General features: G+C 42.3%; 1 protein-coding gene across 1 annotated transcript in view; it reads left to right on the forward strand.

Annotated features, from left to right (window-relative positions):
- The window catches only part of NOX3 (NADPH oxidase 3), a 61,782-nt gene that overhangs the window by 18,386 nt on the left and 28,360 nt on the right, over positions 1-15,036 (forward strand). The window contains exons 7-9 of the mRNA XM_021937492.2: positions 2,641-2,770; positions 7,919-8,011; positions 9,839-10,092. Coding sequence (XP_021793184.1) covers positions 2,641-2,770; positions 7,919-8,011; positions 9,839-10,092 — 477 coding nt within the window. The remainder of the gene's footprint in view (positions 1-2,640; positions 2,771-7,918; positions 8,012-9,838; positions 10,093-15,036) is intronic.

Here is a 15,036-nt window from a genome sequence, read left to right on the forward strand (position 1 = left end):
CATGATCAACTCGACTGCCACAACAGTCCTGTCACGTAGAGAAGGTGCCGTTGTCCCCATTTCATAAAAAGGAAAAAGGTGTTCTCAGGGTTAAGTGATGCCCTCAAGGTCCCATGATGAATAAACGACAGAGTCAGATCTAGGACACCAGTCTTTAGACCATCAAACCTTTACTCTGATTTAGCAAGCCCTGGCAGAACAAGTCTTCCGTTTTATGAATTAAACCTTCCTCAACACCAGTAAGAATGCGGCCAGCAATGTTGCTAATGCCCTTTTTGGCTTGCCAGCAGCAACTCCTCTGTTCCTGCACAGCACAATACCCTCTTCCGCCCCTCATTCTCCCACCATTGCCACTGCTGAGTGCGGAGGGTCCTGTCCCGGAGGTGGCCTCCCTCTCTGCACGGACCTGGAAGAGCAAGTGCATAGCTGCAGAGTAGCATGGCCTAGGAAGTCACACATGCCTTGGTGACTCTGGGTCCCATGTAGAGCCCACGGACAATGCTTTGGGATTTGCCCCTCTGCAAGTCAATGACCCCTCCAGTCTCCCTCCTCACCCTTAATGCTCCTGTCTTCTCAGCCCCCTACTTCTGGAAGGGGGTCGCGGTTCTGCCGCCGCCACTGCCTGTACCTAAGACTTCTCCCATTGTCCCTCAGCTGGCGGACAGAAACACATTCTCCAAGGAAGAAGTGCCCCTGAGGGTGCATTTTACCCTAAAAGACTGCCTGTGCCTCTGCCGAGCCTTAGCAACCGGGTCAGTCCACGTTCACACGTCCTCTACTGCCCGGCTAGAGGCTTCCCATTTTCTTTCACCTAGAACTCTCTGGGATTGGCTCTTCTGAATGTGGAAATCTCACCATTCCTTTTTGTACTTGGGGTGGGCAAGGTGGATGGTGTGGGCAAGGTGGATGGTGTGTAGTCCTAGTGTGTTCCAACTCAGAGATTGTCAGTTCCCCCACTTCCTACTGCTAATTCCACTCAGGACGCTGGGGTTGTGACCCCTCAGCGTATTTATGAGGCTACCTATAACCCAGGGGAGTCTAGAAGCCCTCTTCACAGACACCATGTGCTTACCCCACTAAACATACATCCCCCACATCCACACCCTGGTGCACTGTAGAAGCGCAAGAGAATTTCAATGGGCAGTGTTTCGTTGGAGATATTTTTGATATCCAAATAACATCTCATAAGATGAAATTTTTTAGTCATTTTAACCTAGTTGAAAAGCTTATTTTAGGATAAGGGCCTCATTTAATCTTCTCAGCGTGAAGTATTCTACAGCTACTGTTTACAGCAAAAGCAATTTGCAAATTCTACACAAAGTGCCAAGTGAAAGTAGGATTATTGGAATGTGTTAAGGCCCACTAATCTTCCTATTATGGGATGGCATAGATGAAGCCATTTCAAAAGTTTAAAATTTTTAAAAGATACAGCATTTGTGGAATAAGATGAGGCTTCTTTTAGACACTACGGGGAATGCTGCCTACAGCCTGAGAATGAAAGTGTTAAATGTCTGGAATCCTTCCTCTGACTCTCACTTACTATTCACCCTGCCTACGTCTGGGCGTCATTTGTACATTGGAGATTTACAGATAGTTTTTCTCATCGAACTCAGAGGGATGTTATCAAGTTTGGATGGCTTCCATGAAACAGATTGGGACAAAGGCTAAGATGTCAGTTCTAGCTGACACAAGGCTGTTTCCAAGGGCGTATTACTGCTCCCTCCTCCCATGCCCTGTGATATAACAGGGTCCACACCACTCCACAGGCTGTCCAGGGCATAAGTCTGTGTGATGCTAAGGTTTCTCAGTCTAGAGTACCATGATTCTCAAAACAGATCAATGCCTTTTATTCACAAACACCTAGAAACCAAACAATTCTCAGATTCCCTGACCTTGGGAAAGTCTTGGGCTTTGCTGTCTGTGCACCAAGGAGGAACCCTAGGAGCTTGTACCACAGCGACTTGTCAAAGACCAGTCAGGAGTGCACTCATGGCAAATAAAATATAGAAGGATTATAGGACTCTTTGTCCAGTGCTCTATTCATTAAGACTGCCTTCTCTTTCCATTCCTAATGTAGCAATACCACCTTGAAGACACACTCCATTGTGACCTATTTTGACCGAGTCAGACGCTGGCTTGCTGGTGGTCACTAGGGGAAAAAATACCATTATTCTGGGCACTTCTTTTGACTTCTTCACTTGAAGACTTCTAAGCACTCAGAAACAACCCAACGAGGGTAGAAGTTAAATAAATCTGCAAAAGAACCAAATAGTGCAGTTAGCCAATTAGCCCAAATCAGCAATCAGGACAAGATGAAACCTAATTAAATTCAACAGTCTACAAAAGGATGTGTTCAAACAATTTCCCTTCATTATGAATTCTCTAATATAGACACTTTCAATTTAACACAGGATACCACAGAGGGGCACTTCTTTTCTGGGATCTTCAAAGTTACTGGAAGCTTCTTCAATGCTTATTTTGAAAGAAACTGGGGGAAATGAATGATAGCCTGAGTTTCAAGAACTGGAAGTGATATTTCCAAGCTCACTGTAGAATGTATATCTGTGGGATAACAAGACTGCTCAAAATCAGTCTGACGTTTTGGTTTTCTGTTTTGTTTTGCTTTTCTTAATTAACAAGTCGGATTGTTCGAGGCCAAACCCAGGACAGCCTCTCTCTGCACAACATCACCGTCTGTAGAGACCGCTATGCAGAATGGCAGACAGTGGCCCAATGCCCCGTGCCTCAATTTTCTGGCAAGGAACCCTCGGTAAGAATGAACCCAGGAGCTTTTAAAAATAAATGTCCCCGCAGTTAAAATATAGAGCTTTTATAGGCTTGGAAAAAAGAAAGCACATTTCACCACTAGACAAAGCCAACTCTTTATTAAGTGTGCTAATGGAGAAATCAAGTTACAGATAATTTTTAAAGAGGTTTACTGCCAAAAGCACTATGTTCAGCTTTGAAATGTATTCTTCTACGTACCTTTAAATACTAGTGTCTGATATTGTGGGAATTCATAACAGCACACTGATGTCCCTGGAGGGGTCAGCCTTGGGCCTCACCACCCTTCTCTGTGCTCCCGCATCCTTGGCCACCTGTCCTCTGCATAACTGCCCCTGCTCCCAGTCCGAGAATTACCAGCACTGCTGCTCAAACCTAGATCCATGAACAGCCAAATGAGGCTCAGGCCTTCTTTATAAGCTTGCCTTCTTCCTTTCGACAACTTTGGGGATCAAAAACTTAGGGTGTCAAATGCATTTACTTCTTGCTCTAATTAAGCTCCTGTAACTGAAAAAACGATGACGTTAGCCAAGAACATACTTAATTAATTTGTGTAGATGACAATGTCCACAGATCTGAAAAGTCAGATTTCCTGGGTAGGTGGTAACCATTACAGTTGGTAGCGTAGGTAAAGAGAAATAATATTCCTATCTGGCCTCCTCTGGTATCTTAGAACAGTGCAAATCTTTGGGACAACCAAGTGATGCTTGAAAGAAAATAAATGCAGCTGGCAGATAAAAAGTAGGAGGAAATAAGTGTCCAAAAATATGTAACTTAAAACATGGAATAACAGGGTATAAGATATATAATTGATGAAGATTTGGGAAATTAAGTCATCAACATATGAAGAATATAAGTGATTGCATTGTTTAAAAAATAAAACCTCAAATATATTAAATTAAGCATTGGATTTTAAGGGTGAAAGTACTAGGAGGAAGGTTTTAAACCAAGAGAACCGGAATAGATGTGCCCATTAGACTGTGGTTCTTTTAATGGCCGGTATAGATTGTCTCTGTCTTAAACTCAACTCTCAGTAGCCACTATCCAACCTGCATATTAATGAGGAACATGAATACCTCTCTAAAATTTTCAGCTACAGCGTCTCCATAAAAAAATCAATACTCCCCCACACCTCATGAATACAGACCAGGACCTGCTCCCAGCAGCATTTGCTGGCATTAATTATCATTAAGAGGGGGCCTTACTCGTCTCCCTCTAACTCTCCCCTGCTCCACTTCCTTGCACACCCAAACTCAGGGTGTCACTCTCTCCCATTGTTTGTAATGGATCCTGAGTCAAAGCGTGTGTGGGCTATGCAATTACCGCTTGGCTGAACCGTACGATATTCTCTCTGATGTCTTATAGACACTGAATCCAAAAGGCATCCCAAGGACAAGGAAGGGTTCCTGCGCTTCACTGCACCACACCTACTCGGTCTCTGCAAAGCTCCATTTCTCCTTCCTTGCCTCTCTTAACTCAGGGCGTTTTCACGGTGCTCTGATCAATAGAATATGTATCATTTCTCCTTCAGTGGTGCACTGTTCCCAATGTTAGGACAGAGAATGCTTTGTACCTCACCTCGTATAAACGGAACTGATTAAAGAAACCAACTATACCCGGCAGTCCCCCCTCCCCTGCTTGTCTCAGTCTCCCTTTCCAGCCCAAATGCACTGAGGCATACAGGACTCCAGATTCCTGGTTTGCTTCTGATGCAATCCAGTCTCAAAAGATGCCTGGTCGTCCTAGGCCAAAGAAGCACTTTATGTCATTTAACGACAGCATCAACTAATCGTAACCACAAGGTTGACACTTTGTAATTACTAGGGAAGGCTGTGAGTGGTAAAGGAGAAAGCCCTGACCGAGGTAGAGTCAATTCAGCGAACTTTCACTGAGTGCCTAAGTGCATTGCTTGGCAATGCACTAGACAGGATTCAGAGACGTGGGACCTGCCCCAGGAGATCTGATTGTCTAGAAAAAGAGGCTATTCATAAACACACACATAAAATAAAATCAAAGCCAGCATGTTCTTATTTTCTGGTAGGAATGAAAAACCAGGAGTGAAAGCGAAGGAAACAAGTTTCATTATTGCTGCTTTTGAATCAACATTGTTTGATTTCTATCATAAAATACTCACTGTAGCGTGACTTTTTGAGTATTTTTTGGAGAAGAAGAAAATAAATCCAAGAAGCCACGAAATATTTTAGCATTAAGGAAATTTAGATACTAAATAGTTCTTCCCCATTATTTAATGGCTGAGGAAATGGAGGTCCAAGCAGTTTCAGTGTCTTACCTATGGTCACAAAAGGCATTCCCAGTAAAGCCACATCAAAGAATCAGAGCCCTTAACTCTGTGGCCGTGAACTTTCTCCTCCACACCCCACAGCATTCACTGGAAATCTCCAGCTTCCATAACCCCCATTTTGTCAGCACTCCGCTGCCAGCTACAAGTACATAGCCCCAACGTTCTATTTATCTCTGTGAATAAAGCCATAGTGTTTAACAGCTTGGAGGGAACTTAAATCATAATCTTCTCCAGCTAGTTCCCATTTTACGAAACAGGAAATTGTGAACATAATAAATCCCAAGATGTGCCTAGTGGCACAGAATGAGGGGTGGTGGCCCCAAGGACAGAATCAGGTCTTCAGACACCTAGCCCAGCATCTACCTTGGCACACATCCCTCTTGCTCTGAATCAAGGCCTCCTTGTCTTGATTCACTCTTGTCTGTCCCTGGTATCACTGCAAGGACAGTTCCCTAATATTCCTCCCTGGCCATCTCTCCCTCAGGCCCTGACTTCCAGGGGCTCCAGGCACAACACAGGTAACCACACTGGCTACCTCCTCCTGGAGCAAGGGATATACTCAGGTTGAGATGGAGTCAGGGATTAATAGCTTACATTCTCCTACCTGAACCATGGAAAGAAAAATAATCCATTACATTTTATCACCGTGGAAAATATCAGAGACCATGTCTGATTTGACATCACCAAAATGAAGTGTGTGATGCCCCCAAACTCTCTAAAATGGGTGGGGAAGATTATTTGTAAAAAAATATATGAAGACTGTGAGTGTCTTTGCAAATATCTCTTTTAGCCCACATAGAAAGAACTGCCAGTTCTTGCTCTCACTTCTGTAAACATCCAAAGCAGTTCTCAAAAAGCTTTCTGGTTCATTCAAGCTTAAGAGACCTAAGGATTCCTTTGCTTGGCCCAACCCCGTGCTTCCCAGGGACGCTTCCTAGTTTCCCTTACTCTGATCATCTTCACCACGTCATCCACAGCATAGGGGGACAAAAGGCTTATTCTCTTTGCTATTCCAATCACATTGCTGGGCCTCACTGAGGCAGAAAAAATAAGTGGGTCAAATTACCTTGTGTTGTCCCCATCGATCTAGCTTTTATGAGGCCAAGAGTCCCCCAGGAAAAAAAAAAAAAAAAAAAAGCAGAGATGGTTGATGTAGTTGAGAAGAGGGACCACGCAAAGAGACCCAGAAATCAACAAAAAGAAATAGACAAAATGAGAAAGTGGTGACTCAAAGGAAGTAAAAATAATGCTAAAATGCTTGTGACCCACCAACAGAAGAAACGGAGCCAGACGACTGGTCAGGGAGCACTGAGTAACGGGTCAGTCGGTGAGGGGTGGTGAATGTCTGAGTTCCGAAGACGAGGCATCCTTCCTGCCTCCCTAGATACTATTCAAGGAGTAAGGGGGTGGATTTAGAAAACCTAGGAGGAAATGTAGGGACACATGAAAAGGCTTGAGTTCTAGCCCTGGCTCTCTCTGGTCCACTTTGGACTCTCTAGGCAACTCAGAATATCAGGATTTTCCTTCTTTTAATTCTAGAATAATTAGAGGGTATTGAATGTTCCCAATACAAAGAAATAATCAGTGTTCGAGATGATGAATAGAGTAATATACCCTGACCTTATCATGATACATTATGTGTATCAAAACATCACTATGTACCTCGTGAATATATACAATTATTATTTGTCTATTTAAAACAATAAAAATTATAAAAAGAAAAAAAAGAATTAGAGTAGATTTCCAAGACCATTTAATATCCTAAAATTCAATGAGTTCATGAGTTTCTAATGTTTTGGAAAACAAGCCTCAGTATCAATTTCAGGGCAGGACAGAAAGGACCACGATAATATGGCAATGCACGTGGGAGGTAGCCTGAGATCCTGGAAAGAACTCAGGCTGGGTAGTCAGGCATATCTGAGTTCACATCTCTACCAGACACCTTCTTCCCTTTATGACCTTGGACAATTTGGTTGATCTGACTGAGTCTTAATTCCGTCTTCTGTAAAATCAAGACAATACATATGCCTCATGGGATTGTTCAGTACAAATAGAACTCTTCAAAATTTGTAACTTCCCATCCCTTCCCTTTTACTGAGGAAGACACCTTATGTTGTACAGAGCACCTGATACAATAGCCTGCTGGTAAATTGATCATCAGTAACGCACATTATACTCACCAAAGGTTCACACAGCATCTGATTTAAAAAGGACATTTTCACCATCACAATTCTCTAGACAATTATTGAGCCTTTTGCTGTGATTAGATAAACTTAAATTTAAGGTGTCAGGAAACTAACTTTGTATTTTACTCTATATAACTCTGTGTGTGTGTGTGTGTGTGTGTGTGTGTGTATTTCTGTGTTTATTCAGGCAGACCCTCTAGTTGTGATGCATTCTTGGCCCAAAAAATTACTATTTGAGATTTTAAAATGCAATTTCTTGTGTCCTGTGTTGGGTGAGTAATGTAGCTTTGACTTTGGCTTGAGTTTGGGAGCATTTATGACCCTATCATATGTAACATAAACATCAATCTGCTTTTTTATTTCTTTGCAAATTCAATTATTTCTAATTACATAAAGGCATCATTGATCAAGTAAGCATAAAAACCAATATAGAAGAATTTAATCTCTTAAATAAGCTTGTAGACTTCAAGAAATAATTGAATGTTATAGTATATAATACAAGGAGACATCTTTGTTGTTGATAACTGGCCCAAAGTTAAAGGAAAAATGTCTAAACCTCGTCATGTTTTATATTGATTTGGTTCAAATTGAAAATATTTGGATTCTATTTTCATTCCTTTTTCTCTCTCTCTGCTACTCTCTGCAGGCTTGGAAATGGATTTTAGGCCCTGTAGTCTTGTATGCATGTGAAAGAATAATTAGGTTCTGGCGATTTCAACAAGAAGTTGTCATTACCAAGGTATGCATGTAGCTTTATGTCTGAATAAAAGCCTGAGTGTAGATGAAAATTTTTTATTAGCCCAAGTTTTTAATTTGCCATTTTTATTGCAGAACTGTCTGTAATTTAGAGGCTCATCTTCTGTTCTAATAATTGCTTGTATCCTGAGCATCTTTTAGTGTGACTAATTTTGCTGAAGACAGGGATCAGGGCTCCAGACGGTACACAGAATTCTGATAAAGGTTTATTGTACAGCACTGGAATGATCCGCTTTTTCTTTATTTTGGTTTCTCTCTAGGGTGAAATGCAAGGGGAGTGAGTGTGCTTTACATGGGTCACAGTGACTTGAAGGATAATCACTTCCTTCACCAAGTAAAGACACAAATTTTGCAAACAAATAACATTTTCAAATCTATACACTCTCGCTGGGGACTACCAAGCAGAGGAAGGGGAAACAGTCACCATAAGGTTCAGAGCAAGAGGGACCACTGTGGGGAAGAAAAATGGAGAGGAAGGATGAAGACAGAGTTCTACCCTCGTGAGCGGCGTGCTCTTGGTAGCATTTTTCAGGCTTGCTCCCCATTCTCGCATCTCTACATCCTCACAATGTTTACCTCTTGCTGGAGGAAGCTGGGAAGGGATAGACCAAGACCAAAAAAAATGCATGCCTAGGAGAGTGAAAAGGTGCCAAATACTCTCCCCTAGTTTTTGAAATGTCCAAGAAGAAATTCTCCATTAGCCAAGCCTATCCCACTTTGCCAATACAATTTTAACAGAATCCTGTATCTCTGTAGCCACCTTCATGAAAGCAGATGTATAGAAATTGCTTCCTATTTCTGCTTTAAGCTGTTTCTATGTTGCTGTTTTTAAGTTAAGCACCAAAGGATGTCAGGCTGTATCAAAAGCCAGACTGTAAAACTTCTGGAAACCTACTCGAGCTGTTACTAGGGAGACCATTTAACCGCAGTGTCAGAACAGATACCAGTAGGGAGAGGAAAAACTTAGAACCAATGATTAAAGTGCTGTGAAATTCTCTTTTGAATGGAAAAATACTGTCACAGTATCTAGATGCTAGATTTTGTTCCCTTATACCTCTTGTCACAAAAGACGACGGGAGGGCCTGGAGAGATTTTTCAGGAAACAAGATAGAAATCTAAGAAGGGAAATTAGCTCTTTCCCTCTGATAAGCAGCAAGTCATAAAACTTTTATAAACACTACTAGAAACCTTGCGCAATGCTTCCCTACATCTAAAACTCACAGTGGAGTCAGGACATGGGATAAGACTCAACTAAAAAGAAAAGAGTTTGAAGGTAGACTCAACTAAAACAAGAAAAGAGTTTGAAGTGAGTTTGAAGATCCTTTTTCACTAAGCCTGAAGAAATAAGAGGGTTAATTCACAGGACATTGAGACAAGATGCAGATCATTGGAAAAGCTAACAAAATGTTCCTAGATGTTAAAAACCCAGAGCTAATATGGTGACTATTTTAATAACCCTAAGCATAATAATATGCAAGCTTCTACTCTCTTGGGTCTGGTTGACTGTGCTGTGGAAAGTCTGGCCATTTGACACATGGACTCTAGGCCATGTCCATGCTGGGCACCAATTGCACCTGGGTACAGCTGTTTCAAACACCGCCCTCTGTAGCAGAGGAGCATCATTCTTGCTGGAGTTGCAAACACAGATGTGAAAGTGGTGGCAAATATCGTTGGGAGCTAATAGCAGATGGGATATATAAATTACACCTGAAACAAGCTCATCTAAAACTGTGAACACCTTTGATGGAATGAAAGGTGTTTCTTTATTATTTTGAGGACAAAGGCAACCCACTCTCTTGCTCTCACATAGGTGGTAAGCCACCCCTCCGGAGTCGTGGAACTTCACATGAAAAAGCGTGGCTTTAAAATGGCGCCAGGGCAGTACATCTTGGTGCAGTGCTCGGCCATATCCTCGCTGGAGTGGCACCCCTTCACCCTTACCTCTGCCCCCCAGGAAGACTTCTTCAGCGTGCACATCCGGGCAGCGGGAGACTGGACGGCAGCGCTACTGGAGGCCTTTGGGGCAGAGGGACAGGCCCTCCAGGAGCCCTGGAGACTGCCAAGGTTCGTGCCCATTTCTCTCATGTATAAATCGCAATATTATAGAAAGTAAGGTATCTTAATGCATCAACATGCCACTAGATTCAGCAATATCTTTATTAGATGGTGAGTTTGAGCCCATGTTCTAAATTTGAGAATGTGTATAAAAAGTATAACTTTGTAGACTTCTAGGAGACATACATCTATTTCTGTAAAAAAAAAAAAAAAAAGAAGAAGAAGAAGAAGAACAGAAAAAAAAACTAATGTTCAGCCAAGAGAGGGTGATCCAGGAAGGGGCTTTCTCTCCCAGCTCCTAAAGCATCACCTGGTTACTTCTATGTAACCTGCAATGAGTGAGACAACTCTAGGCATTTTTTTCTATCACAGTCTGAGTTTTTTTTTATTATATTTGTAAAGTCGGATCTTCATAACAAGGATGCTATGTTTCTGTGTCCTCTTCTTATAAAGACCCTAGTCATATTGGATATAAGGGCCCATACCACTCCTGCGTGACCTCATCTTAGCTTTATTCATTATGTCTGCAACCCTATTTCTAAATAAGGCCACGTTCTAAGTACTGAGGTTAGGACTTTAACATGTCAATGGGGGACACAACTCAACCCACACCATCACTCTATTAAGAAAAACCTGGTTTCATGCCTGTTATCCCAGCACTTTGGGAGGCCGAGGCGGGCAGATTACTTGAGGTCAGGAGTTTGAGACCAGCCTGGCCAACCTGACGAAACCCCATCTCTACTAAAAATACAAAAATTAGCCAGGTGTGGTGTCACGTGCCTGTAATCCCAGCTATTTGGGTGGCTGAGGCAGGAGAATTGCTTGAACCTGGGAGGCAGAGGTTGCAGTGAGCCGAGATCACGCCACTGCACTCCAGCCTGGGCGATAGAGTGAGACCTTGTCTCAAAAAAAGGAGGGGGGGGAGGAGGGGGGGGAGGAGGAGGAGGAGGAGGAGAAGGAGGAGGAAAGATAAAGAAAAAGCGTGGGCACATGACAGAATTGCCAATGTAAATGACCACTCCTTGGCTCTGTTCAGTAAACAATGGCTTCAGGTCAATTCCCACTCTTCATGCAGGGTTACCCAAAAGCTTACAAAGCACACATTTGGGGCTCTAGAATAGCAGGGACACAAAAAAAATGATGAGAAAATCATTTTTGGAAAAATTTCATATTTGAAAAGAAGCATCAAGAGATTCCTACTTCTGCCATCCCTGGAGGGTATCAGGAACTACCAAGAAGCAGCCACTGCCGTGAGCACTTCGGTAGGGAGCTCGGTAGAGACACTTTGAACGGAAGTTCCTGAGGGCAGGACATTGTCTTTCCTCCTCGGAATCTCCGGTGCCTACAACAGTGTCTGACGTGCAGTGCATACAGAGGAAAGATTTGACAAAAGAATCAATGAAGCCCTGGAGCCAATATGGATTCGTTATCTCATTTAATTTGACAAATATTTATTGGTGACAAACAAGGTACCATAATAAATTTGAGACACAAAATGTAATCAGCTTATCGTCCTGCTTTCCCTCTTTTCATAGGCTACTGAGCTGTAACTGCACCGCTGGGCTTGGTTGTATTTTGTGGGTAGGAAGAGTCACAGGCTTCCTTTCAAACCCCGGTCCTCAAGAATGGTATGATGCCAAGCCAAGTAGAAACATCATTTGCTCAAGCCAGAGCCCCAGATCAGATGACAACACCTGACTATTTTCTTTTTTATAGTGGAAATGAAGCAATGTAATAAAATTTTAAGGTTCAGAGTGCAGTGCAAATGCCTAAAGTCAGACATAAAAGTAGAAGCACTGCACAGCACCCACCCTCACCAACCGCCCCAGCACACACACACACACACACACCACACACACATATGCAGAGCACAGTATCTAACTGCTTTCTCGGTCCCTGCTCTCCCCTTGGCAACGCCAAGGCAAAAGGCTTCATCCTTTTTGCTATCTGGCTTCTGCCTTGTGTGTATGCACTTATCCGCTCTATCAACCACCGTTCCCCTTCACAAACCAGATAGCATTTCAGCCAGTCCCCCAAGAAGAACTCGGTACACGTTACTCAGTAGCTGATATGCTTTCTGCCTATGGAGTGCATCGCCAGCTGCAAGGCCCAACAGGATCCCCAGGGCCTCCTTGGGCTCATCTGTTCCACCTCCTGCTCCCTCCTGGGCTTAGCTCTTCCAGCTTTCTTGTTGTTCCCACACACTGAAAATGTGGTCCTCAGTGCCTTTGCCATTGCTGTTCCCTCCACCTGGAATGCTGTTCCCCACATCTCTGCTGGGCAGCTTCCTCTCTTCCTTCAGGTCTCTGTTCAAATGTCTCCTTCTAGTGAGGCCTTTCCTTCCCACTCCACATGAAACAACCCCCAGCAGTCACTCAATCGCCATGATGCCACATGCTGACTTTATTTTTCTTTATAGTACATACCACCACCTGACATGCTAAATATTTGCTTGATTGCTTGTTTACTGTCTATCTCTCCACACTAGAATGGAAGCTCTATGAGAAAAGGGGCTCTGTTTGGTTCACTTTACCATTCCCAGGGCCTAGAACAGGCCCTGACCCTCAGTCACTCAGTAAGTAATTATGGGCTCGATAAAAATGAGTTGTCATAAACAGAGCTGCTTCCCTCCGTTCACTAATTTGTTTCACCCTCTGCCTCTGTATGTGTGTAGGCATATGTATTAGTGGCAAAGCCTTCCAAAAAACTAGAATTTGTTTAAATCTTCAACATACAAAGAATCAGGATGTTATTGGACTTCCTTGGATGATTTTACAGTTCCCCACTGTTTCAATTTTGAATTAAATTTACCATATTGGGGAGAGCACTAGATCTTTTTACTGCTTTGGATCCCAGACAAATTTAATCCAGCCCCTGGAATTCATGAGTGAGAAGCCCAGGAGGAGAAGCAAGCCCAGAAAAAGAACAAGGAAGCCTCTTCCTCTAAGCCCAAGAAAAAGGGAGAGAATGTGAGCTCTTTTAAAAGACTAGACCTTCTGAAGGAAAACAGAGGAATTTCTCAGAGTTGATAGCATTTTCAGCAGGTTATCCTGTGCCCAGAGCTGGGGGCTGCAGTGTGAGACAAGCTGGGTTCAAAGCCCAACTTTGTGTATGATCTTGGAGAATGTATGCAACACACTGCCTCAGTTTCCTCATCTGTATAATGAAGATGACAATAATGGTATTCATGGCTTTGTTTAAGATCAAATATAACAGTCCATAAAAACACTTAACATAATACTTCGCACACGGTAAGTGCTCAAAGAGTTAACTACTATTATTATTACCAAGATAAGAATGGTCACCTACCACAGAGATAGCAATGGAAGTGTTTATTAGAGGAGTAAATGCAGTCAGTTCAGAGAAATGAGATTGGAACTTAATGGGGTAGGGTGGGGTGCTGCTGAACTATCCAACAAGGACTCACAGGACATGGATGCAGGCAAGACGAATCATTTTCTGAGCAGCATTGTTAGGAACGCTGTGTCTGACTCAAGGCAGGGATAGCTGCATAAACTTGATAAACAAAAATGTGTGCAAAGGAAGCTGATTCACATTGTCAAAAATCTGGAGAAATGGAGAAATTTGGGCCCAAAAAAGAACAACTGGGGTGTCGTGATAGCTATGATCAACTATTTAAAGGCCTGAGATGCAAAAAAGGAAAAAGATCTGGAATGTGCTTCTCAGAAAGGCAAAAGATGAGAGTTGTCAGAAGACAGATTTCAGTAAGACACGAGAAAAAATTGTCTAATACTTAGAATTGCCCCTAAGTGGAACAAGGTGCCCTGCAGTTTAACATCGGAATATGATCATCTCTCAGGGATGTGGCAGGAGGATTACTGTATTAGCAGGGAACGGAGACTAAATACTTTCTCCTGTAGCTTTGAGTTTCAATTCTAAAGATGTAGAAATTTGTTTATTGTATATTTCTGTGGATTTCTTCTTTGGATTTAATTGATATCTTTTTAAATCAGTGTCAAATAAATCCCTAATACGACTGATTCTTTTAAAAAAATGAACAATAAGACATTTTAATCTATGTACAGGGTTTTTTTCTCTCTCTCAATTTCCTTTATCTAATTATTTATGGAATAATCTACAGTGGGCTAAGATACTAACCATTTCTGGTTAATGACCTTTTATTTTTATTCTTCCATTTCCATATATCAATATGTAATAAAGCCTTATTAATTAAGATTAACTTGAGGAGAGTTCATTTGAATTATTAGGAAGTCTGGCATATAGAACAGTTTAAAATAAACCCAATTGAACTTTCATGAACACATAGTAAAGCCCAAATGGGCCAACCACCGGTGTCTTCAACAGACACCCCTTAGGGAATGGTTATGAATAACTCAGAAACCTTTTAATTAGCATATCTTTGTTCATATGTAAATGTGTGCTTTTGGAATAGTTGAGGTTATTGAATACATTCTGCTGACTGAAATATTTTAAACATTCCCTTTACAATGTATTCAACCAATTGTTATTGAACAACTTCATGTCAGAGAGCGCTGGCATTACAGCAGTGAGCAAAGAGAGCCCTGACTCCCACTTTCCTAGACCTCACAGCTCTAGACAGACATCAATCAGATCATGCACACACACCAATACATTGTAAACTTACAGCTGTGATGAGGACTATAGAGGAGGGGAACATGTAGTTATAAATTATATAAGAGGGAATTTAACCTAACCTGAGGGGTTCAAGAAGGCTTCCACAGGAAAAGAATGATTTGGATAAGACCTACCAGAGGAATAACTATTAACTAACTAAGGAGAGAAGGAAGAAACTGGAGAAGATGCCAGGTGCAGAGGCTCACGCCTGTAATCCCAGCACGTTGGGAGGCCGAGGCGGGCGGATCACGAGGTCAAGAGATCGAGACCATCCTGGCCAACATGGTCAAATCCCATCTCTACTAAAAATACAAAAAAATTAGCTGGGCATGGTGG

This window comes from Papio anubis, chromosome 6, assembly GCF_008728515.1.
Source record: "Papio anubis isolate 15944 chromosome 6, Panubis1.0, whole genome shotgun sequence".
Taxonomy (NCBI): Eukaryota; Metazoa; Chordata; class Mammalia; order Primates; family Cercopithecidae; genus Papio; species Papio anubis.